The sequence below is a fragment of the Gopherus flavomarginatus genome, chromosome 1 (assembly GCF_025201925.1).
Source record: "Gopherus flavomarginatus isolate rGopFla2 chromosome 1, rGopFla2.mat.asm, whole genome shotgun sequence".
In the NCBI taxonomy this organism is placed as follows: Eukaryota; Metazoa; Chordata; order Testudines; family Testudinidae; genus Gopherus; species Gopherus flavomarginatus.
In genome coordinates, this window is record NC_066617.1 from 108,950,891 (window position 1) to 108,975,895 (window position 25,005).

At 44.6% G+C, this 25,005-nt stretch overlaps 1 protein-coding gene across 2 annotated transcripts in view; it reads left to right on the plus strand.

Moving 5' to 3' along the window:
* Positions 1 to 4,375: 4,375 nt before the first annotated feature.
* The window catches only part of SVOPL (SVOP like), a 30,065-nt gene continuing 9,435 nt past the window's right edge, over positions 4,376 to 25,005 (plus strand). Inside the window, exons 1-10 of one of the 2 annotated variants that reach the window (XM_050945834.1) lie at positions 4,376 to 4,665; positions 9,158 to 9,298; positions 10,291 to 10,382; positions 11,364 to 11,462; positions 12,162 to 12,233; positions 13,157 to 13,281; positions 17,047 to 17,110; positions 19,595 to 19,720; positions 21,441 to 21,569; positions 23,648 to 23,721. In XM_050945834.1, the coding sequence (XP_050801791.1) occupies positions 9,220 to 9,298; positions 10,291 to 10,382; positions 11,364 to 11,462; positions 12,162 to 12,233; positions 13,157 to 13,281; positions 17,047 to 17,110; positions 19,595 to 19,720; positions 21,441 to 21,569; positions 23,648 to 23,721 (860 nt within the window). In that variant the 5' untranslated portion in view covers positions 4,376 to 4,665; positions 9,158 to 9,219. Of the gene's footprint in view, positions 4,666 to 9,157; positions 9,299 to 10,290; positions 10,383 to 11,363; positions 11,463 to 12,161; positions 12,234 to 13,156; positions 13,282 to 17,046; positions 17,111 to 19,594; positions 19,721 to 21,440; positions 21,570 to 23,647; positions 23,722 to 25,005 lie in introns of those variants that run through there. The other variant, XM_050945844.1, reaches the window with a different exon arrangement.

Consider the following 25,005-nt stretch of genomic DNA (forward strand, 5'->3'; position numbering starts at 1 on the left):
GCAGGTAGCCTTTGGCGCCATGCCTGCGGAAGGTCCACTGGTCCTGTGGCTCTGGTGGACTTCCCGCAGGTGTGCCTGCGGAGGGTCCGCTGGTCCTAAGGCTTCGGTGGAGCCGCGGGACCAGCAGATCCTCCGCAGGCACGCCTGCGAGAGGTCCATCTAAGCCGCGGGACCAGTGGACTCTCTGCAGGCACGTCTGCGGGAGGTCCACCGAAGCCCCCAGCGACCAGCAGAGCGCCCCCCACAGCATGCCGCTGTGCTTGGGGCGGCGAAATGTCTAGAGCCACCCCTGTCCCTGCATAAGAATAGTTTAAACTCAGCTGTTCCCTGAAGATTCAGCCCCCAGGGCTAGGTTTCTGGCATCCTTGTTAATTTCACTCACAGTAGCTGGGGAGATGGGGTCGAGAGGAGGGTGTGTTTGACCATGAGAGGGGCAGTCCTTTTCTGCCCTCGAGGATACAGGCATCTCTCCAATACTAATATACACAACAAATACAAGCATTTGGCTGCACAGCTTAAATCCAGAGCTAATAAAAGCAAGTGGAAGGGGAAAACACTGTCACATTGGTTTCTCGTCTCCTCTCTCCCTCTCCTCCAGCCAGGCTGCAGACATGGCTCTGCATTCCTCCCCCCATACCTCCAGCAGGGGTTCTCCTCTAGGCTCTAGATTGCAGTAGGGACACTGGCTGAGATGCCTGCTGCTGCCTGCAAAAGAACAGTATAAACTCAGCTGTTCCCTGTGCAGTTCAGTGCCTAGAGTTAGGAGCTGTTTCTGGCATCTTTGTTAATTTCACTCCCAGTTGTTGTTGGGGGTGTGTGATGGGGGCAGGCGCAGTTCTTTTCTGCCCCAGGATGAGGGGATCTCCTGAATACAATCAAAATCAAGACCATTTCCAAGTTCAAATCTATCCCATTCCCTCCCCAGCAAAGGACCATGGTTGTGTTGTCCAAACTGCTTGCAGATCCTCTTTGAAATGTTACTGTTTAAAAAAAAAACAAAAACAGAAAAACAGAAAAAACATAGATAACATGGTGGAAAGATGTGTCATGATGATTAGGGTTTATTTTGGGCAAAGCAAAAGATTCACAGGGAAAGCAAATAGCCCCCATAGACAAAAACACAAAGGGATTGGAGGGGAAAACTGAATATTCAGGGAAATTATTATGCCTCTTTTGAAAGAAATAGTAGTTTTCATTCCAGTCCACCCTCTTTATATATTGATTTAAATACCTGAAATGTCCTTAGAACATCAGGTGCAATCTCAGATCTCTTTTTGTTTTGTCCTGCCTGCAGAGTGCAGAGGCTGAAATTGACAAAACTTTCTCTAAATATCTTATATATTTCATGAAGGCTATTCCAGTTGTCCTTCATTCACCCCTGACTTCCCTTCTCCCCCTCCGGCCCCCGGCTCCCTCCCTGGCTGGCGGGCTGTGGTTTTTGCCTTGGTTACGTACTCCTTGGCAGACCCAGCCCAGCAGCACCTGCTGGCTCTCTGCAGGCAGCTGCCCAGAGAGGCTGGTTGCTGGGGTCGCTGCTGGTCGATGGCAGGCTGCAGCTGCATTGTTTGTGACACATTCATACACATACATACAGTCAGAGGTGAAAGTAAGCCAGTCCAGTTCGGTATGGGGTACCGGCAAGAGCCAGTACACCATGCTGGACCACATTGACTTCCACAGTGGGGATTGAAAGGGCTCTAGGCTGCCCCCGGCTGCTGGCAGCCCGGAACCCTTTAAATCCCAGCTGCGGCTGAGATTTAAAGGGCTCAGAGCTCCCCACTGCTACCTGCAGCCCAGAGCCCTTAGAATCCCTGCCACAGCTGGGATTTAAAGGGCTCAGAGCTCCCTGCGGCTGTGGGCAGCCCAGAGCCCTTTGAATCCTGACCACGGCTCTGGCGGCCGGCTGGGGCCAGGATTTAAGGGCTCCGGGCTTCTCTCATCGGCTGGAGCTCTGAGCCCTTTAAATCCCTGCCTCAGCCCAGCAAAGCTTGGGGTTCCCCTGGCAGCCAGAGCCCTGGGCCCTTTAATTTGCCCCTGAGCCCCGGGGGGCTCCCAGCCACCTCTGCAGCTGGGAGCCCATGGTTGATTTAACTGCTCTGGGTCTCCCAGCCACAGCTGGTTCCCCAGGGCCTTTAAATCTTGCGAGGCCACGCCTCTTCCGGATGAGGCCATGCCCCCCTCAGGACTCCCGCAGTACTGGTAAGTCCTGTAAGTTACTTTCACCCTGGAAAATTGCCACGTCAGTGACGTGATCACAGCCCACAAGTACTTACATAAAGAGATGATACTGGATAGTAGGTTAAAAATGTAACATGATCCAATGGCTGGGAACTGCAGTTTAAAAAAAATTCAACTGGAAATGAGGCACAAGTGGTGATGGTTACTATTTGGACAAGCACACTCAGGGATGAGGTGCAGTCTCCATCAGTTGGACTCTTTCAACCAAGCTCAGCCGTCTTTCTAAAATAGATGTTCTTATTCAACCATAAGTTGTTGTGCTAGACGCTGCAGGAATCCCTGAGTGAAATTCTGTGGCCTGCATTAACCAGGAGGTCAGACTAAGGGTCCATAAAGGTCCTGACTGGCTTTAATATTGATGAAGCTATTCCCATAGTTCAGTGTCCTTCTAATGGCAAGGAACCCTACAGTCTGATTACGTCCTGTGTAAAGAAGTGTTACCATCTACTTCCTCAGCCATAGTTGCCTTTCCACCATCTTCTGGACCTGTGCCTCTGACACTATCATGTGTCAGTTGCTCTCCCATTCAGCCACTGACATAACTGTAAGAAGCAGAAATCCTAATCTGCAGCACTCTTACCAAACGCATCCCCATTTGCCTGGCATAGTTTGCCCTCACTTACTTTGCTTGTTCCTTATTTTGGTAATTTCCTCTTATTTTATTTTGTGGATAAGGCACTGGATGGGGACTCGGGCGATGTGGGTTTGAGCCTTGACTCTACCTCTCACTGTATGACCCTGGGCAAGTCACTTAATTGCTCTATGCATCAGTTTTCAACCTGTAAAATGGGAATAACAATACTTCTTTCTCCTACCCTTAGTTTGTCTTGTCTATTTTTTATTGTAAGCTCTTTAAGAGCTCTGTCCTAGCACACTGGGGCCCTGATCTTGGCTAGTGTGTCTAGGCACTATTTTAATAATAATAAATAACTTTTGAAAGGGCTACCATTCTGTGCTAATCTTTAACAGGGTGTCAGGGGTTCTCTATTTCATTCCTTGTTTAGTTACTCTTGTTGGAGAAAGTTGGAAGAAGATGGTACCTAAAGAAAACTGCCCTCCTTTACTTAACTCATAAGTCCTTATTGTGAAACATAGTGCTGGTATTAAACTGGAAATATATGGGAATAGACTTCAGGCCATCATGCCAGCATCAGAAGAGCCCATTTGGAATCTCACACTCCCAATCATTATGTTAAGGGCCTCTCTCTTTTAACAAAGGATGTCTTCCCATCAGTTTCTGTTTGTCAGTGTTTGAGGTGAGTCTGTAAATCTCGGACTTCTCCCATTCATTCCCTTCCTTCATTGGAGAGAACAGGAAGCGTTGCATTACCCACAACATGCTCATGCCACTTGCAGCTTTGCATTGTGATGATGACTATAATCACATCTCATGCTTCAGGGCTTTAGTTGGTCACCTGCAGGGTCAGGAAGAATTTTTCCCCCGATGAACAATTGCACAGAAGTAGGTTGGGGCAGGGGGTGGGGGCATGGGAAGGGAGTTAGGTTGGGTTGGGATTTTTTTTTTTTGCCTTCCTCGGACGCACCAGGGATTGGCCAGAGGACGAGACAGGACAACAGACTGGATGGATCAGTGCTCTGAGGTGGTATATGGAGGCCTTTTTCTCTACATGTGGCTGGTGCTCCTTGTTCACATGTTTAGGGTCAAACTGATTGCCATTTTCAGGATCAGCAAGGAATTTTCTCCCAGGGCAACTGTCAGGAACCTTGTGAGTTTTCATCTTCTTCTGTAGCATGGGGCCTGGTTTGCCTGCTGGGATCATCTGGGCAGATCTCACCAAATCAATTACCTGCCACTGCAGGGACCTTGGGCATAGGTGACACCTTGGTCTCTCCTGTTCTCTGTCTGTGGAACACAACAGTTTAGTTTTCTGAGGAGTTAAAATTGCTTTAATCTAACCCAAATTATTAAACTCAATATAGGGGTAACTGTGTGAAATGTAATGGCCTGTGATATGCAGGTAGTCAGATTAGATGATCTAATGATCTCTTCTGGTGTTAGATGCTATGAAATTATGGGTTGGTGTTGCCCTTTTAAGAGGGGACAGGTGAAATATTGTCATGGAGGAGGCGTAGCTTAAGGACGTTAACCTGCATATTTTAGTGTAAATTCCTTAAAACCATTTTCTGGAAGCACAGAGTGAATTGACCTATTAAGATACGGTAAATGCAGCAACTTACTTTGGAAAGGAATGAGGAAGTTTTGAAGCCCTTCATTTAAAACCCAGACAAGCCAGAGTTGAAAGATTTAAAGGGGGAAGTGTTTACCTCTGGCTAGGAAGAAAAGTAATTTATGGAAGCTGGCCCCAAAAGCAGCTATGCATCTCGCGCAATAAAATGAAAAGAGCGGAATATTTAAAACTGTAAACGAGGAAAGAGACATTTTCCCAAGTTTGAGATCCTTCCAAGGTAAGAAACTTTCACTCAACGATCAAAAACAAGTCCTGTCTAGGTGTGGTGGGGTTGTTTGAATGTTTGTGCTTCAGAGTTGTGTGTTTTTCTATGATGGAGACTAACTTATCCAAAGGCCGGGTGAGCAGTGATGTATTTCCTATACCTGCCACCTATGCCCCTCGCTCCACTGCTGAGAGAGCCTGCCAGGGTTCTCGTTGTGGGGCATTTAATCTTTCTGTGTTATCTCTGTACCACTGAACGTATCACTTAGACTGCTCCCTTTAGCTAATGCATTGTTGTGGTGGTGCTGGTTATTAACGTATCACTTATACAGCACTTAATGGTTTCAAAGTGACTTACAATTATTAATCAATTAACCCTTGTGACAGCCTCAGGAAGGACAGAAGAGACTAGCTCTTGTACCAGGGCAAAAAAGTTTGGAAATGTTTAGGGTGAGCAAGTCTGCACTATTAATAAGAGGTATAGGAAGATTTCTTGGAATTATTCACATATGGATAAAGATTTCACACTCAGCTCACCCAAACTTGGGACGCCACTTGTGCAGGGAAAGCCCCTGGGGGGCTGGGCTGGTTTGTTTACTTGCCCTATCTGCAGATCCGGCTGATCGCGGCTCCTGGCCAACGGGGGGCTGCTGGAAGCGGCACAAGCCCAGGGATGTGCTGGCTGCCCTTTCCAGCAGCTCCCATTGGCTTGGAGCAGTGAACCACGGCCGGTGGGAGCCGCGATCGGCCAGACCTGCGGACCCGGCAGGCAAACCAACCAGCTGAGCCCAAAAGGGGCTTTTCTGACACAAGCAACATCCCAAGTTTGGGAACCACTGCTCTAGACATAAAAGCTGTTGTAAGGCACATAGTACTATAGACGTTTGCAGTATATAGTGTCTTTCATGATGCATCCAGTACAAGACACCATATGGAGAGAGAGATGAACATACAGGGCATGTTTCTGTGCTGCTGCTCCTTTGTAGATGTGAGGCCGGGGGCTTTCTCTTGACCACACAGTGGCACTGCAAAGGATCTATCAGCGTATTTATCTGTCAGCATATTTATCTGTGAAGCATGCAGCCAGTGTGGGAGCACTAGCGAGTGACTAAAAAAAGGTAGAGCCTTCTGTTAACATTGATTTGACAAATGTTTTCTCTGTGCTACCCTCGATTTAGGGTCCTGGTGGGCACCTAACTATCAAACTGTCTGAATCAGCATATGCAGTGTGGTTGTAGCCATGTCGGTCCCAGAATATTAGACAGGTGAGGTGGGTGAGATAATCTTGTTTATTGGACCAACTTCTGCTGGTGAGAGAGAAGCTTTCGAAGCACATGGAACTCTTCTGCAGATCTGGGGAAGGCATGCCAGGCCTCACTGGGAGTACGTTTCCCAGCCCTGAGGCAGAGCTCAGTGTAGCTCCAAAGCTTGTCTCTCTCATCAGCAGAAGTTGGTCCGGCAAACGATATTACCTCACCCTTCTCTGATTTTCCTTTCACTTCTGCAGGCTTTGGATCAGGACCTTACCAGCTAAGAGACCTCTCATCTCTCTCTCCTTTCATCTGATCTAGTTAGCTGCCTTCCAACCCCTGCCCTCCACCAGAAACACTGTAATAATAATCATCACTTCACTGCATCAAAGCCAGCTCTGGTTTGGCATACAGCAGCTTTTCAGCAGTGCACAGCAATATTAGGGCAGGAAGTATCGACAGAGTTGTTTAGGATAAATGAGTCTCTAGCATTTATAGTTGTGAAGAAGACCATTCAAACCTGGCACAAAGCATTTTCTCTTTCCAAAGGCTCTTCTAGATAAGCCATTTTAGTCACAATTTATATTGTTTCTACTTATAAATGGTTAAGAATTGGGAATCGACGGTATAAGCATATTACAGATGTGAGTAACGTGTTGTGGACAGTTATAAACACCTCAAAGGGAGATGTTATAAGCTATACAATAAGCAGCCTATTGACCCGTTGGACTCTAACAATCTATAACAAAGATTCTGTAATCTAAAACATCTATTAATCGATGATTAACCCTTTCAAAATACACCTCAGTGTAAAGTGTTGACCTAATTTTGAATGTTTCCAGAATTCAATCTTTGTTCAGTGTTTGTGTTTCCCAATGTTGACATTTTACATCTTTTTTAAAATGTTGCAGTTCATTTTTTCATCTCAAACTCTGACTCTCTTCAAACTATTTTCTTTTCTGATTTGGCCTTTTGGTCTCCATCTATTTTTGCCTTCTGTGTTCAACCCTCTCTGTCAACATTTCTCTCCTCCATTGCCTCTCTCCCTTTGCTAGGCCTACTGGGATGGGAAACAGCACATTGGTCCTGCGCCTGGAAGTGGAATGTGTTTGAGGGTGACTGAGTGTCACCTTCCTGGGGCCCAACCGAACTCCCACTGACGTAAAAAAGAGAGCCTTCCATTGACTTCACTGGGAGTTGGACCCACATCCCAAATGCAGGCGAGCTCACAGCCCAGCAGCATTAGTGAAAACACCAAGCTTCAACTCCCCAGCCAGCGGAGGAGATCTGTGATTGCCTCTGTTACAATCCAGACCTTTTGGATCTGTTTCCCTACTCCTGAGACAGCAGAATGTGAGATGGGGGTTAAAACTGTTTGAGGAAGCTGGGTAAAAGAACCTCCTGATGTTGTTGTCATTGAGGAGCGACATCAACAACGGGCAGTGTTTTGCTGGTTATATAATAGGGGTTTAGGTTGCACAGAATACACTGGCACTATTGTTCTCAGGCAGCATACGAAGGGTTTAAGAAAGAGTGCTTAGGAGCACAGATGCGCGATCCCCTTTGATATGTGTGCAGGGTGTTCCAACCTGCTTGGCTTAATTTCAAAACATGATATAACAATGATTAGCAATTAGAGAGCTCATTATGTCTTTAAAAGAGCTTAGCCAGCAGGAAGTAATCCCCACAACATTCCTGTGAGGTAGGCATTGTCCCCTTTTTACAGACACATGGAAGATTTAAGGCCTAACTCCCTTAGGCGTCTTTGCAAATCCCAGCCTCAACAGCTGTCTTCACCCCAAGAAGTCCTTTCAGTGCAAGGTCAAGGGTGCCGCTGGTGGCTGGAGGGGGACAGTGTTAAGGTAGCTTGCATTGCTGCTGCCCATGCTAATCCCCATTGCGTGCAGAGAAAGAGGATGGCAATCCCTAATGTTGTCCGTCTGGGCCTTTCCCCAACACTGCTGGTACCTCAAGTGAAACCCAATGTGGATCTGTTTCTGAGGAAACAGGAAACGCAGGCAGAATTCCAAGTCAAAGGAGTCCCACACAACAGCACAACCTTCTTTCCTACATTCTCAGTGCATGTGTGTAATGAGGAACCTGCCCCTACTGGGACTTGGTCTGGAGCTGTGCTCTCATTTGTGTCACCCGAGAGTCTCCCCTAAGCAGGAGGTGGTTCTTTTGCCAGCCAGGGTGGAAAATGTTTTTGTTGCATCCTCACTCCTCTTCCAAACAGCCAAGGAAAAAAACCAAAAACACCTGAGCATCACAGTGGCACAGCATTCCCTGGAAGTTGGCGCCTAAGGCAACTGCCCTTCTTACCGCCCCCAGAACCAGACCTGCGGCTAAGAGTGAGTAGCAGAACTGCGCAGCAGAGGGAAATTTCACTTTGTGAAGGATTTGGGGTTTTCTAAATTGGGCTTTGTTCTGCAGCAGAGCAAAACCAGAAAATTTCAAAATTCTCCATGAAGGAAAATTCTGAAACATTTTTTTTTTTGTTTTCAAGTCAGTTTTTGACACTTTAAATGTTTTGTATGCATCATAACATGTACCATAATACAAAATTCAAATGAAAAGTCCTTTTGTAATGAAAAATGTAAATGTTCCATTACAAAAACATGAAAACAGGTTGTTTAAATGTTGTTGGAATTTTTTCCAGTTTTCTTCCAAAACAAAGTTCTGGTGAAATCAACCTGATTCAGTGAAGCATTTAGATTTTGGTGCAAACACACTCCGTCTCTCCATGAAGAGAGAGGCTATTACTACTCTAAGGAAAATGTTGGAAAGTCAACATTCATACAGTCTCCCATTTAAGTTACCTGAGTCCTTCCTTGCCTTCTTTTCCTTGAGTGAACACAAACCCACAGCACGCTAGGCACCCTGCAGACAATGACTTCTGCTCATATAGCACCTTTCACTTGAGGATCTGAGATCTCTTTACAAATGTTCATTAAAAAGCCTCCACAATACCCCACGAAGGTATATGAGTGTTAGCCAACCTGTTTTAGTAGCTTCATTGGACTTTTCATGGCTAGACCAGGGTGGAGATTGACCAATTTGAATCAATTGTCCTGTGACAACCTTTCTAATTTTTTATCTAAACACATACCAAGAGGAGGGAGGTGGGAACCCTTAACATTTCCTGTTAGCATTCTCTGACACTAAGAGAGTTTAAACTGCCCTTACTTCCACCAGTCTTGCATTAGAAATTGCTTGACGGCTCATTATTAAGACAGGGTTGTGACTATCTTGTAGGTTGGAAAGTGAAATCAAAGAAATCTCCATTGTCATCTTTGGGAACCCAACGAGAGCTGAAGATGGCCACCCAGCAAAAAGAAGTATCAAATGCCTTTGGCCTGGAGGAAATAGGCACTGAGGCGCAAGAACCCAGGAAAGGTTGGTTCACATAAGCTGGACTGAGGGTGGTGCTTGTCACCTCTCAGTAAGGTGGGGCAGTCTGGCCCTGGGTTGGGGTTGGCTGTGGCTTCCCCAGCCCGCCCTGCACTTCTCCCACATAGAGCCCTACCACTTGCATACGTGATGAGCAAGTGTCTGCTGGGATAAATAGCCAGCCCTCTGGATGCTACTCTGTGATAGCAACTAAGCAAGATAATTTTACCCTAATATAGTTTAAAGGTAGATTTTAGCACTTTCTATTAAGCTTATTTTAAAGCAATTTATGCAAGGAAAGCTTGGGCCCACTCCTCAGCTGTGCCATGCTTATGCTGAAGATTGAAAAGTAAAGTTGGCACTAAGCTCTTCAGCAGCTGACCTGACCTACAGCACAGGTTAGAGCAGTCGGCTTGTAACAGTCATCTGGGGCCCTTAAAATACCAAGGATTACTGAGCTGCAGTGAGCTCTGGCTTCCTCCCATTCTGAAATGCCAGCTGTGCTGGGGAAAGTACTATTATCCCAGCTATTACAGTTGGGAAACAGAGGCCCACAGAGCGTAAGTGACTTGCCCACAGTCACACCGGAAATCTGTGGTAGAGATGGGAAATGAGCCCAGGGCTCCAGCATCCCAGTACAGTTCTCTAACCCTAAACCATTCATTCTTCCTTGGTCTATCCAACACATACAATAGCTCAGAATACTATATGAAAAGCACTGGATGATAGACCTCTTTCTTCCTTCCATGCACGTTCTGTATCATCACTGGTTATCCATCATGTTTTGATTTTATCTCTCTCTCTTATTTTGTTGAATCTCTAAAGTGCCCAGCTTCTAGGGGCTCTAGTGCTGCTTAGTTGAAATAACATCTTGGGCACAGATGGAGTTTCCAACAGCTTTCCTGCCATTACACAATAACAAAAAGTGGTTCTGTTTTGCAAGGACGTACTTAGGGGGTGATCTCAGTTCTAACACTCTCTTTCTCTTTGGTGTTTAGAGCAGAAGACATTTACAGTGGAAGAGGCTGTGGAAACCATCGGGTTTGGGCGGTTTCATATAGCGCTTTTCCTGATCATGGGCAGTACTGGTGTAGGTTTTCATTGTCTACTAACTTGAGCCTAAAAATCCTATTACAGGATCCATATTAATGTGAAGCAGAATTCATAGATTCTAGGCTCACTTCTCACCCCACCTATCACTCACTATTGACTTAACTGGGGTTGCATGGGTGTACATGGGTCAGCATTTGCCATTCTTCATTCCCTTTCCTTTCTTCTTTGTGTAACAAGTCATCCTGAAAAACACGGAAACACCACAGTCGTCACCTAGGCTCAGACCTGAGAGTGACTGCACCGAAAGTGTTATAATTTGAGCTAAAAGAGTGGCTCCCTTAGCTATGAGTAAATAGCAGGCTCTTATCTTTCCTGCTGCCAGCCACTAGTGGGCGACATGGTCACATGCATTAAACCAACATAGTACAATTGCACTTCCCAGCCAAGATTTTCAAAAGTAGGTACCTCGAGTTAAAACTCTTAAATTCATAGTTAGACGCTGAGAGAAGTAGCTTGATTTTTTCAAGAGTCTGAAGGACAAAGCAGCCTCCACCAATACACGTGGGGAGGGAGAGAGGACCCTGAGAAGCTTCCCCCTGAACTCTTCCCCCATGTTTCCAAGAGTTCCCAACTTTCTGGTCAAGACAAAGACTGGGTCCTCCAGCAGGCCTTGTAAATGGTTATATTCTCTGAGTCCAGTACCACACTAACTGTTCTTTGAAGGACCGAGATTCCAGCCGATGTGGGAGGGAGGTACATTGCAGAGGTACTGGGTATACTCCATATCAGGGGCTGAGGGAGATGCCAGTTCCATGATTCCTTTGTTTCTGCCTGCAGAATACTCCAGGTTGGTTCTGGAAAGTGTGCGTGTACTGTTCCAAATGCATGGCCTGAATTTTGGTCACCAGGATTTCAATCCCTAGCATGACTGGGATTCTTTTCCCCAACATGCAAAGGAATTGTTCACTGTGGTGACGCTGGAACCAGACTTTGCTAATGTGCATGTTTGTTCTTGAAGGTAGTAGAAGCCATGGAGATCATGCTAATAGCTGTTGTTTCTCCACTCATCCGTTGTGAGTGGCAACTTAATGACTGGCAGGTGGCTTTAGTAACAACGGTACGTGGCATTTATAACCCCTTAAGCTTGTACTCTGTTAACATTGCCAGGGGAAGGAGCTGTTTGGTTTAGTTTAAATGCACATTTGACCAGACCAGAAGATGCTCAAATGCTATGGGGAAAAGGGACAAGATGCTCAAGCTATGGAGAAAAGGGACATATGAGTACTCAGAAAATTGTCACCTAATATATACTAATTTTAGTTATTTATAGACTCTTCCCCAGGGCAGTATCTGAACCCATCACAGATGTTAATGAATTTAATCTCCCAACAGCCCTTTGAGGGAGGCACATGTTATCTTCATTTTACAACTGTGGAAACTGAGGCAAAAAGAATAACTGAATATCCCAAAGTCACACAACAAGCATGTGGCACAGTCAAGGTTAGAATCCAGATCATCTGAGTTCAGTGCCTTCATCACAAGACCATCCTCTCCCTCTTAAAGATTTGCTGTAGTTTATCCGAAGTATCAGTCCCAGGACTGAAATAGAAGAGGATGCTACAGCTCTGGATTAAGACAGTTTGGGCAAGCTGTGAATGGGAAACCTGACCATGTACATGGCTCAAGTCAGTTATTAATCCCTCTGTTTCAGGTGTATTAAGTTCAACCATGCATTTAAGAGCAGTGTCACATAATAGGTACAAGGTGTGGAAAAACCCTTGCTCATTAACCAAGGCAATGTTTTAATCCCTTTTAGATGGTGTTTTTTGGCTATATGATATTCAGTATACTCTTTGGACTCTTAGCTGACAGATATGGTCGCTGGAAGGTAAGTGAAAGTTCTGGAGCATTCCATTTGAGGTGCTTTTGACAACAGAGCCAGGCCTGATGGCAGAACATAATAACAACAAGGTTAGCACTGACACAGATGTTACACCTTTAACCACATCACCGAATCAATCTTTGTGAGGGGGCTATTGTTGTTGATGTCCCCCTTTACACACACACTTGTCCAGGGCTGCACAGTGAATCAATGGCAGGGCTGGGATAAGAATTTAGGAAATTTTCAAACATGGGTTCCTACAGGTAAGCCTCTGAAAGGTAATCGCAGAACATGGTGGGTGCCATTAGATGGCTCGCAAACTATTTAAAGGGATACTATCCTATTCCTAAGCACTCCACATCCCAGTGTTAGAACTGGTTCAGAAAGCAGAGCCCTTGTGTCTCTCGCAATGGGCAGCCAGACTATATGACAATGAGTGCTTGTGACAGAGAGTATAGTATTTGCACTGCAGTTGGTTGTTGGAAGGGTTCAGAAACTTTCAAAGGTTTATGGATCCTTGGTCCCTTTCATTTGCCCTTGAGCTTGATCTAAAGCCCTTCAAAAGCCTGCTCTTGGATCAGGGTCTTTCAAGAGGTCAGTGTGGAAGAATGGGGCCAACTGAGCTGTAGGTGGCGCTAACTAAGGAGGAACCCTGGCCCACCTCTATTTATTTAAAGAGTCTCTTGGGCTACATCTTTGCTACAGCACTTGCAGCTGCACTGCTGGTTGTGATGATGCTCCTATCAGCTTGATAACTCCTGCCTCTAAAGTAACCTGTAGTGTAGACAAAGTCTCAGAGACTGATGCTTTGAATTTCCATTTGGGGTCAGCTGATCTGTGCTTTATTTATGCCCCAAGTCCACAAAATATTCAATCCTATGCTTGAAGTGCTGTCCTGAACAGGGATGTTTTCTAATCTTCCCTTCCAGATTCTGCTGATCTCTTTCTTATGGGGGGCCTATTTCTCCTTGCTGACATCATTTTCCCCATCGTACATCTGGTTCGTTTTCCTCCGGGCTATGGTAGGATGCGGTGTGTCAGGCCACGCACAAGGGTAACGTACTTTGAGCACTGTAGCACTGGAAGCAATAGGCAAATAGAAATCAAGAACTCCTTTTAAGGGGAGGAGATAAGCTGAAGTCTCCCCATGTCTCATGTGATTAAGTGTCACATTTAGTAAGTAGTAGAGCTGGTTGCATGAGGAGTGTGTGTGGAAAAAATAAATTCTCATTTTATGCCAAAGAAGAGGTCATTGAAATTTTCCAGCCAGTGTAAGCAAGTGAAAAACTTACTGGCAAGCTGGCTAATGTGCCCTTTTTCTCAAGGGCAAAGAGGAAAAGCCCTATAGTACTTGGTTAGTCCTCGTAGCCAGACTAGAATGCACTTTGAATTGATATAATTTTATTAGACTCAGTCTGTTAAAAGTGATAACACAGTTCTATTAAACTGTAGTGCTCTGCAGATTACGAGTTCAATCCACAGCATCCTGGGGCTAGTAGAGGCTGGATGCTTCATAAAGTTTAAGGCCAGAAGGGACCATTACATCATCAAGTCTGACTTCCTGTGTATATCAGGAGATAGAATTTCCCCCATTTCCCCCTGTATTTAGCCCATGGAGTGATGTGGAAGCAGTTTATTTCACCTCAGGCAGGCAGGGGCAATCATGAGGAGTAGACAGTCAACCAGGGACTTCTTGAGAGGGCTGAGAATAAAGGGGAAATGAGGGAAAATTCCCCCATCCACTTTACCAGAATTTCAAGGAACCCTTCTGAACATAGCTTTAAGTTACATTCCCAAAGTTCTAAACAGTCTAGATTAGAGTGGGGCAGCTAGTTTACACTAAATGAATGACAATGGCTTATCAAATGGTATATGTGGAGTAATTGTAGCTGTGTCAGTGCCAGGATATTAGAGAGATAAGGTGGGTGAGATAATTCTTTTTTTTGGACTAACTACTGGTGGTGAGAGAGACAAGTTTTTGAGCTACACAAAGCTCTTCCTCAGGACTTTGGTTATGGCTACACTACAGTTTAAGTGAGAATAAGCTATCCCCCATGAGTGATGTAAGTTACTCTGACCTAAGTGCCGGTGTGGACAGTGCTACGTCAGCATAAGAGCTTCTCCCTCATAGCTAGCACTGCTCATGGGGGCCGGAGTAATTAAGTCAACGGGAGAGCCGCCTTCTTCTGTTGGCATAGAGCATGTGCACTACAGCTGGCCCGCTGTAAGCTCTGTAATGTAGCCTTAACTTTTCTCACGTCTATCTCAGGCCCAGACCTGAAGTCTGGTCCAAGAAAAGAGATTGTCTCACCCATCTTGTCTCTCTCATGGCTTATTAAACCCATTTGATAAGGGACAAATAAACAGGTAATAAATGTGCAAATGTTACTTTGCAGTAAACAAAAAAAAATCAACACAATTCTGTTTTAATAATGGAATGTTTTACGAGCATAGTACCTTTGTATTGAAATGTAAATGCAGTGCGTACTTGGAAACCGCAACATTAAGTGTTACATAGTCTGTGTTGTAGCGAACACTTTCAGTACTTCCTCTTCAAAAAAAGCCTTTACGCTGTAACACTGACACTCACAACACTGACAGCCCTTCTACTCCTAACCCCCAACCAACCAAGAACAACAAAAGAAGAAAAAGAGGGAAAACTAACTAAATCTTAAAAATGTAAACAAAAATTCTACCGCAAGTACAGTTTTTACTCAGAAAAGGTAGAAGTACTAGAGATTACATGAAATCCACAGTGGAATTTGCTGTTGCTATTCTTTTTTGTGGAAGGCGCTCAGATGTTGTGGAGATGAGATGCGGTGTAAAACCTGAGAGCGAGAGAGACACTTTACATATTTCAGTCTTTCCCCACTAAATGGATATTAGATACCCACCCTGTGCTTTCCTTCATGAAAATCTCAGCATGGAAAGTGAGATTAAAGGCTCATGAATTCTACAAGGATTAAACACATGGGAGTCAATGCAAATAAAAAAGCTAAAGACAAGAGCTGTCCAGGTCACCTATTGTGGTGTGTTCTGTTGTTGGAAGCCTGGATTCACTCCCAGTTCCCAGGCAGGGGTTGGAAGCGGAGCTGGTCAATATTTTTTCAGCCCAACCATTTTCCCACTAAAAAATGAAGTTTTGTCAAAAATGAAAATTTTCATAGGATAATGTAATTTTTGATTATTTCTTTAATTGTTTTGACAGGAAATTTTGAAACAAAGCAAAACATTTGATTTCAAATTGAAATTCTTATTTGGTTGGGTTTTTCAAAAACTGAAACATTTTCAAAAATTTAAAATTTCAGATTTTGGGGTTTTTTTCTTCCCCTTCCCCATCCTTTTTCACCACTGAATGTAACAGCTGAATGATGTATGGCGGGTTTTTTTTCCATCACTTTTTCTGGCTTGGTTTGGTTTGGTTTGGGTTTTTTTCTCCCTCCATTTTCTCCCACTGGAACTTTCTGCAACATATTCAATTCTGGAAAAGTTAGAGTGGCAAAAGGAAAAATAAAACTCTGTGACTTTTTCAAAGGGGGGAGGGATAGCTCAGTGGTTTGAGCATTGGCCTGCTGAACCCATTCTTGTGAGTTCAATCCTTGAGGGGGCCACTCAGGGATCTGGGGCAAAATCAGTACTTGGTCCTGCTAGTGAAGGCAGGGGTTAGACTCAATGACCTTTCAAGGTCCCTTGCAGTTCTAGGAGATTGGTATAGCTCCAATTATTTTTTTTCCCTAAAAGTTATGGTGGGAAGAAAAAAAAGTGAAGAACCCCTTCCCACACACATATTATTCCTTTTTCTGCACTCAGTGGCAAAAGGGAAAAAAAGGAAAGAAGGGAAGGAATGTAAATTAAAAATATTGAAAATTCAAAATTTTTTGAAAAAAAAATTCACTACAGATTTTATGGAAAAGCTATTTCATTTCAAACCCTGCAACATGGAAAAAATTTGTCATTATTTCCCCTCTCCCTCCCTCCCTTTTTCCACCATCTCTCTCTGGTAGTGCTAGGCTGCAGGGCACTTGGACCTTGGGAAAGAAACAGTGCCCTGCAGAGGTAGCTATTCTCAACCAGGGACACTGCTGGCTGGGTAGTGAACAGATTGATGAATTGCAAAGCGGCTTCAATCCAATGTGAAAGGTTTTGACTCACCTCCAGGCTCTGGGTATAGGCAGGGAAAGAGAGAAGCCCCTTGGGATACCTAACCAAAACCAGCCTTTCTTTAACTTCACATCACACAGAGTACATAGCATTTAAACATGGAGTTCAAACAGCCCCACAGATCCTTCCCTTAGAGGTGTGAATGATGCAAAGTGCCAGCACTCAGATTCTTGTATCCTGAGATTATGTCCTCAAGTGTACTACTGGATTGACATTACATAGCCTCCTTGTCCCTGTGGGCAGATATTTGTGCAGCATGTCATGTTAAACTAGGTTGATATTTGGCAGCAATCTTTGCTGCAGGAGCAATAACATTACAGGATCGCTGATATGGAGGAGAGGACACACTCTGTCAAAGGATCAGGGCCTCTTCACTGAATTACAAGCTTAGGGTCAAACCCTCATCAGCTGTAAATGGACACAGTTCCAGTGAAGTCAGTTGAGTTACACCCATTTACTTCAGCTGAGGATCTGGCTCTATGAATGCAATGAGTCATGCTCACAAATGCTATGCACATTTACTTGTTCGGCACCCGATTTTCAATTGCTAGCAGTGAAAGAGCTACTATAATTCTATTGACTGACAGTGGAGTCTAAGATTGACTGAGCTGGCATTTCAGCTGCATGCAAAATCTCACTCTCTGCATTTTTTTTTCAGACTTATCATAAAAACTGAATTCTTGCCTACAAAATACCGAGGGTATATGTTGCCCTTATCGCAGGTAAGATAAAATTCATTACAGCCCAGAGTTCCAGATTTCCTGTGTCTGGCTCAGAAAGCAGAATTCTAGCCAGTTTTTATGTGGTCCACTATATCTGAATATGTATTACACGCAGTGAGGGTATCTCATTCTCAGCGTGTGTCACAGTGAACACTGCCTTATTAAACATGTGCACGGATGTGCAGAAGAAAAGCAATTTCTTTTCTGATAATTGGCTGCTCTGTACATGGCATTGAGACATTGATTGACAGTTGACATCCAGCCTTTTGGTTGCCATGTTGATAAATGCGTCCATTGCCTGTTCTAACAGTATCACCCCTGACAGGCTGTCAGTCAGGAGCTGGGTCAGTCGCTCAATCTCATTTCAAGATAATAGCACATACAGCAGCTAAAAATTGAAACAGAAATGTGCTCCACGCCAGTAGACTGGACTCCGTCTGTCTGGAAGCAATTTTCAGTACTCAAACTGGGGCTGGCCCAGGACAAATAAATCAGCACATGCGCCATATACCTTTGCAGATGAATTCCTAATTTGAGTTAGGGCATAATAAGAGATTCATTAGGTGGTCCCATGTGAGTCCTCAATTTTTGCACATCAAAAACTCATCATCTCATGTGGCATGATGGGCAGTTTCTGTCCAGGAATGGGCATTTGGCTCAGAGCTGGACAAGCTAAAGGTGCCATAGGTCAGGTCTTAGCTCCATTAAGGAAACTGTGCGGGTGGCCAGGAATGGAGGAATATAGATTGTTCCGAGTTAGGACTGAGGTGCACTGGGACAGGTTGTACTGCCTAGCAAGGGCTGATTAAATCTGGAGCTGCTTGAATTATTTCTTGTGAATGATTTGGCCAGTGAATTTAGCACTTTTCCCATGGGTTTCTGGAATTAGCTGCAAAGGTATACACAGGAATTTGTCCAATGGCTCAACCAGCAGGGGGTGCCAGATCCTTCCGAAAAGTGAGGGCCCCAGAGCCCCTGAGGCCAGCCACTTCCCCTCCTCTCCCCCTGGAGGCCCCACCCCTTACCCCACCAGAAGCTGGAGTGGGGCTGTAGAACCCGTGCCCCCCTGCCCATGTTCTCATCCCCCAGGCATCCTGGCCAGGGCAGCTGGAGGGACCCAGGCTCCCCACAGCTGCCTGTGTGGGCTCTTCCTGACCTGGCTCTGGCTGGGGGAGGGTGGGGCTCGGAGCTGCAGCCTAGCCATGATAAGATCTATGTGGGCAGCTCTGGAGATCCTGCTCCTTCCACCTGCCCAGTGGGCTGAGGGGGTGCTGAGAGTAGTCGCTGGCTGTGTCCCCACCCCTCAGGCCCTCCTCCCATGGCAGATGGAGGGGCTGCAGCTCCCTGCCCACACCAGGCTGGGACTCTGAGCCCCCCTGGCTGGAGCTGGGTCAGGGAGAGCCGCGTGGGGAGCCAGCATGGAGTCACAGATCCTCAGCTTCCACTTGTCCTGGGCCAGGTGGGGAGCCTGCGGGGGGCGAGGACATGGACCAGGGGCTGCTCTCAGCCCCCCCTCACCACGGGCAGGTGGAGAATCCACACACGTGGCTCCTGTAACTGCCCAGACTCCCCTCCCTGGCCGGGCTCCATGCTGGCCTGGACAGGGGATGGGGCCTTGGGGGAAGAGGAGGGGATGGGGGTAGGGTCCACCCTGGCAGGCCTGTCCACTTTCAGAAAGTGAAAGGGCCCTGGCCCCCCTCCTCCTTCCAGCACCCCTGTCAACTAAGAGCTGTGCAAACATATATTGGCCTTTGGCTTATTCATGGCCTTGCAGCAACGAGTATTTGCTTTTCATTATTCTCTGTTTGAGCCATTGGCTTGATCACTTAAGCCATTGTTTCTGTTCTCGCCTAAGATTTATAAGCAGGAGAAATCCTTTGATTATTATTTACTATTTATTTTCCCTTGCCTCTAGATTACTCAAAGGGCAGGTTGTGGCTTTTATGAATTTGTTTGCTGTTTGTTGTCACTTACCTTATTTGTGTAAGTAAATAAAGCATTTTTCCTAACTGCTACAAGAGAACTTCAAGGACACACATGCTTGCAGGTATTGGGCCAGACTCTCCTCTGGTGTAAAATCAGTGGAAAGTATGGCTCACTATTTGCACTAGTGTTCATAGCACTATTGCCTTCCACAAACCTTTTTATAAGAAAAAAAAAAAAGCTCATTCATATGAATAATGAAGCAAATTAAAAGGCTCATGAATACCAGGGAAGCAGATTAAAGGGTTTCATTTGCCACACATGGCTTTCTGTGTTAACCACAGCTAACTGAAACCATCCTGGGCCCAGTCACACCAACACTTTGGCCCAGCTCTCTCCAAAAATTCAACTCCTCTGACTGTGTCTTGGTCAAATCTCTACTGCATTTTATGGTTTGAATAGGGAAGGTTGCTGAGACAAGAATGAGATCACCAGGGGTTAAAATATACAAACAATAGCCATTGTCTCCTTTATTGTAACCGCTCACTTTCCATTTGAAAGGTCTTTTGGTTGGCAGGCTCCTTATTAATTATTGGATTGGCATCAGTGGTTAACCCGACCATAGGCTGGCGCTGGCTGATCAGAATCGCCTCTATTCCAGGCATCATTCTCATCCTGGCATTTAAGGTGAGAACACCACTTCCTCCCCACAAAAGAACACACTAGGTCTGGAATCTCTAGGTATATTTTGCCATCAGAGACATAGACATCAGAACTTGGTAGCCTGCCCCAGTGGTCCTGTTTCACCATAACCCACAGCAGCCCTCCCATGGAGACAAACTTTGAAGAGCCCCCACCAGCAATCAGGGACCTGCAGGAGACAGTCTCTTTCTACAGATTGGCTGCTTCTTCATAGCATCCCAAGACTAGGGCATCACTGTTCTGATATTGTGGTGGTGGGGAAGAGAAGATAGATGAGATTAGATTACATAAAAGCTTGCAATTCATACACTGGCAAATTTAGGAATTTGTTGCTGTCATCGCTATATATACCCCATCCTTGTAACTCTTACCATTTTGTAGAACTAAGTGAATAATTCACAACAAACAATGTACCCAACAAAGTTAACCTTTAATTTTCATATTTATTCAGGGCAGAGCGTATTTTCTCTCTCTGGACTGATGTGAACAATTGTCTGTGAATATCGCTCTTTGAGCTATGTTGATTAGCTGTGATTGGTCAGATAAATCACATAGACATTAAAATCCATTCCCTGATCGTATGAGTGCCTGAGCATGTCTAAGGATGTGTATACACTGCAGTCAAAAATGTGATTTGCAGCTTAGGTAGACATCATCGCTCTAGTTTTAATTGATTTAGTACAGCTAAAAATAGCAGTGAAGGCATGCCGTACAAAACTGCCTGGTCCCCTGGAATATGGATTCACTTTCCAAATCCATGCTAAAGCCTGTGCTCCTGCATCTTCACTGCTATATTTAGGCCTATATTATGCCTAGCCAAGCTGCAATCACAACTTCGATTGCAGTGTTGATATGGCCTGAGATAAATAATTATGCTTGCAAATATAAACTAGGCTCTCTAAATACCTGTATCTTGAAATTTGACTTCTCTGAACATCTCTTCTAGTAAAACTGTGCTGCATGATTTGTTAATGGAAATAACAAAACAAGAGGCACAAGCATGGCCAAGCAAATGCCTTTAAAAATTCAAGCACTTCTTTCTGTAATGGTGACCCAGTTCTACTTATTTTGTGATCAATACGAGGGATGAGTGAAACAGTCTGGTTAAACTAATGCCCCCCAATTCTGTCCATCCCTTGAAATGAACCCAAAATCTGTTTGAAGTCTGGGAAGCTTTTATTAAGAGGAAGTGGTTTGTTGTTAGTCTCAACTTACAATGTCAGATTCGAGTTAGGTTTTGTTTAATTATTATTTTTATTTCACTGTTTTGTTTGGTTTCCCCACAGTTTTAAACAAGACATTTTCTTTCTATTGCTTGGCTGTCCCAGAATGCTGTATAACAGAGTTCAATAGTTACGTTGGTTCTCTGAGAGCTCACTGAATATGTGCAAGGAATTGCTGTTATTCAGAGCACTTATCTAGCACTGTTTATATACTGGACCAGATCCTCAGGTTGGGTAAAACAACATAGCTCCACTGATGTTGATGGAGTTACACCAATTTACACCAGCTAAGGGTCTGGCTTAATATTTACAAATGTGCATTCTCAGTGAATTGGAAAACTGAACCATGCAGATGGGAAACAGCAAAAAGAAGGGAGAAATCCAATAACTGTTGGGTCTGTGTATTGTCCCGACACTTAAGTAAAGCTCTTTCTTGCTGCCTAAAGCTGTAAAACCTGTTCCTAACCAACCTGTATTTGAAGTTCATTCCAGAGTCTGCTCGGTACAATGTATCTACTGGAAATAACAAAGCCGCCATTGCAACACTGGAGAGGATTGCCAAGATGAACCGCTCAGTAATGCCAGAAGGGATCTTGGTGGAGCCTGTTCATGTGAGAGTTAAAGTATCTTCTCTCATCATGCTAAAGGGGGATTGGATAGGTCCTGAGGCACAAGACGCAGGGTTACTGGGATTCTAGGAGATGGGGCTATCTTGCTTAAGCTTTTCATGTTGTAAGCTTTTCTACTATATCTAGCATCATTCCAAAGGAATATTGAATGCCACGATAGAGGCTGTCATTTCTCTACTGAAAAGAGAGTAATCTTAGCCCTTTCATTTTAATAGGCTTGTTTACTATATTCTTCTTCTCATTCATATGAACATAATGCTGGGAGAACGTTTGCTTTTGCTACCATAAAAAAGGCTCCAGTAGAGAGCTCCCCCTTTGGTGTGGTGAGATCCCTTAGCAGTCTTGTCCGAGTTGCTGAGAGATTTGGCAGCAGCTCTCTGGATGCAGGAAATTCATGCTCTCCCTTCCTGGAAGAGCTGTTCATCCAAACTCCTTTTTGAGGTAAATGGCCCTACAGGACACAGAAACAACCATCACCTGCCTGCAAGAGCATAGCTTATCAGTGACCATGGAGAAGAATCATCTGGTTCTGAGTCAGAGACCACAGCACCTCAGAGAGATGCTAGCCCACCCAAAGAGAAGGTCTTCATCTTTGACATGAGACAATTGCAGGTTGTTGGCCTGACTGAACGATTGACAACTGCACCCTGGTATCAGTAAGGTTCCTCATACAGCTCCAGGACATGCTAGTATCACGTGTGGAAATTCTCCAGGTGGCACATTTCCAGATGAAGAGCTACAAAGATTCCTCCTCCCCCTCCTTGTGCCACGGCTGGACAGAACATGGCTTGTTGCCCCAGGTATGCAGTCCAACTCCTCCAGTGGGGGGCCATAGAAACAGACTCAGGGAGAACAGACAGACCAATAGGGAAAAAGAATCATAAACTGCATGAACTGTGGGAAACTAGGCTTATGCTCCTTCCCTTCCAGACAGAACTGCAAGATAAGCATGCACTAGTCATGACCAGCAACACCCTGGCAGTGGCAGATGTAGGAGAATGGAGCTGGAGCATTTGAAGGTGCTGGAGCACTGGAGAAGTCATTATTGGTTACATATGACTCAGGCCCTACATATCAACAGAAAGGGAACATCATGGTGTGAGTGGCTGAAGAGGCCGCAGTTAGATCTAAGGAACATAGCCTGAACCAAGGGAATCTTCAACAGTATCATCCAGCTCAGAGGGGTCCCTCTTCTAGACCTCTTTGCTGCTTATCTGATCCCACAGGCACTTAGCATTGGTCTTGGCAACTCATGTAATGTGGAACTATTGAATTGGCATTTGTTAGGATTAAATGAGAAGGGCCTTCTCTATACACTTTGTAGAATTTCTGTAAAGAGATCTCACTGGCTCTGGGATGTTTTTGTTAAAGTTATGCACACTGCCATGTTAAACAAAGAGGAAAAAAATCAACTCGAAACATTCATGTGAACTCTTTCCCCCTCACCCCTAGACAAGTGATGATTAATTGACTCTCTTCACATTCAGGGCAGCGAGAATCTTGCCTTAGACGTACCAGTCCTCTAACTGTTACTACATATCTTTGCTTTCATATCTGCTAGACCAATGTTTGACAACTGGTTAGGTGCATAATACAAAAGCAAGCATACAGCCTCTGATTTCTGACTCTGTTTCTCATTACTGCATTTATGTCTTGTTACATAAAATGGAACAACACAAGTGGTAACTGCTGTCAGTTCAGACCACGGTACTCAAACAAGAAACAAATAAGTAACCAGCACCTTTACCAGCTTAGGCCAGAATCCAGCAAGTTTTTCCATGCAAGTAGAGCCTGGGAACATTCAGAGCCCTATGGAAGTCAGTGTGGCTGCACATGGACTTACAGGATCATAGCAACTTCCCCACACATTCTCTCCACAGCCTTTCCCTTTTGGTACTCTTTAATCCCCAAATTTATCTGTGTGCAGCTGAAGTGTTACATGTCTGCCTTTCAGCTCAGCAAACATATTAGTGTGTAGAAATACATGGCAGCACCAGAAAATTAGTCCATAGAGAAAAGATACTTTTCTAATCTTGTGTTTTCTATTAAATAATTTGCAGGAAAGAAGAGGTAGATTCAGGGATCTATTGGACTCCAAATACTTACGAACCACTTTGCAAATATGGATCATATGGTAAATATGTTATTTGGTTTTGGTTATCGTTTATAGCATAATTCTTTCATTTGAACGGGGATAGGAGCCTGATTAAAAGTCTCCCATTGACTCGCAAGCGAGTTGGATCAAACTCTGAGTGACCTACAGAGACATCCAGTATAGCTGGAACAGGAGGAAACATCTGAACTGGTTTTAAGATTGCTTCCTCATCCTGGTCTTTCCCAAAATGAGAACTGGTGCTCCACCAGCTGCCTCGGTAGCACAGCCAGAGTACCAGTGAAATAGGTTTCAGACAGAATGTTGTTAGCTCTTATTGAGTCCATTGGCTTTGGAAAATTAAATGTGAACAGAAGATGAATATCATGTGAAGTCTCATAAGTGGGCCTCATGTAGATCAATACATATTTTACTGGCACCATTGTCTAGAATTATAATAAGACAAGGTGGGTGAGGTCATATCTTTTATTGGACCAACTTCTGTGTAGTTCAAATCAACAGGAGTTGGTCAAATAAAAGATAGTACCTCATCCACCCTGTGTCTCTCAGATCCTGGGATCAATGCAGCTATGACACCACTGCAAACTAGAATTGTAACGTGCAGATAATGGGTGTGTGAAAGTTCAGCAACCCAGAATCTTTGTATATCAGTCCCTGAATCTTGTATGATTTTTCTATTTTTGTAAAATACAGTTTTCCACACGTATAAATCAGCTTATAGGCTCCCGTCCTCTGTGTACTTAGCATTCTCCCTGCATTCAGTATGCAGGTCTTTGGATAGCTTGTAATTCTTCAACTGCTGGGGGCGGGTGGGGGTGGGGGAGAATGAAAATCACTTCTTAGCTTGTTTATGATGTGGGACATGCCGAATAAGTTGATGATGTTGCAATGAGGCTGCCATCATTAATATTCTGCTCATGACAGAGAAGCATGACACTATATGAGCTTCCTCAATCAGACGGTGCCTAAAATTGATTTAAAAAGTCACTGCACAGAATGGAAAATGAAGCTCTGATGGTCCTAGGCTTTGGTAAAAGAAGCATCAGGGATTTGTTTTAAATATTGAATGGACAGATTCCCCCAGGAGTGAATGTTTCAAAAATGTCCCTGCACAAACATGTATTGCTACACATTTTTAGGGCCCACTCCCGCAGTCTGTATATAGTACCATGGCTCCTTTCATCAATGAGTCTCAAATATTTGGCAAATATTATAAGGTAGGTAAGAAACATAAAATGATAACTTCCACCCACCATGCACCCACCTCTGGTATAGAACATGGCAGCTGTTTAGCAGTGCACCGCA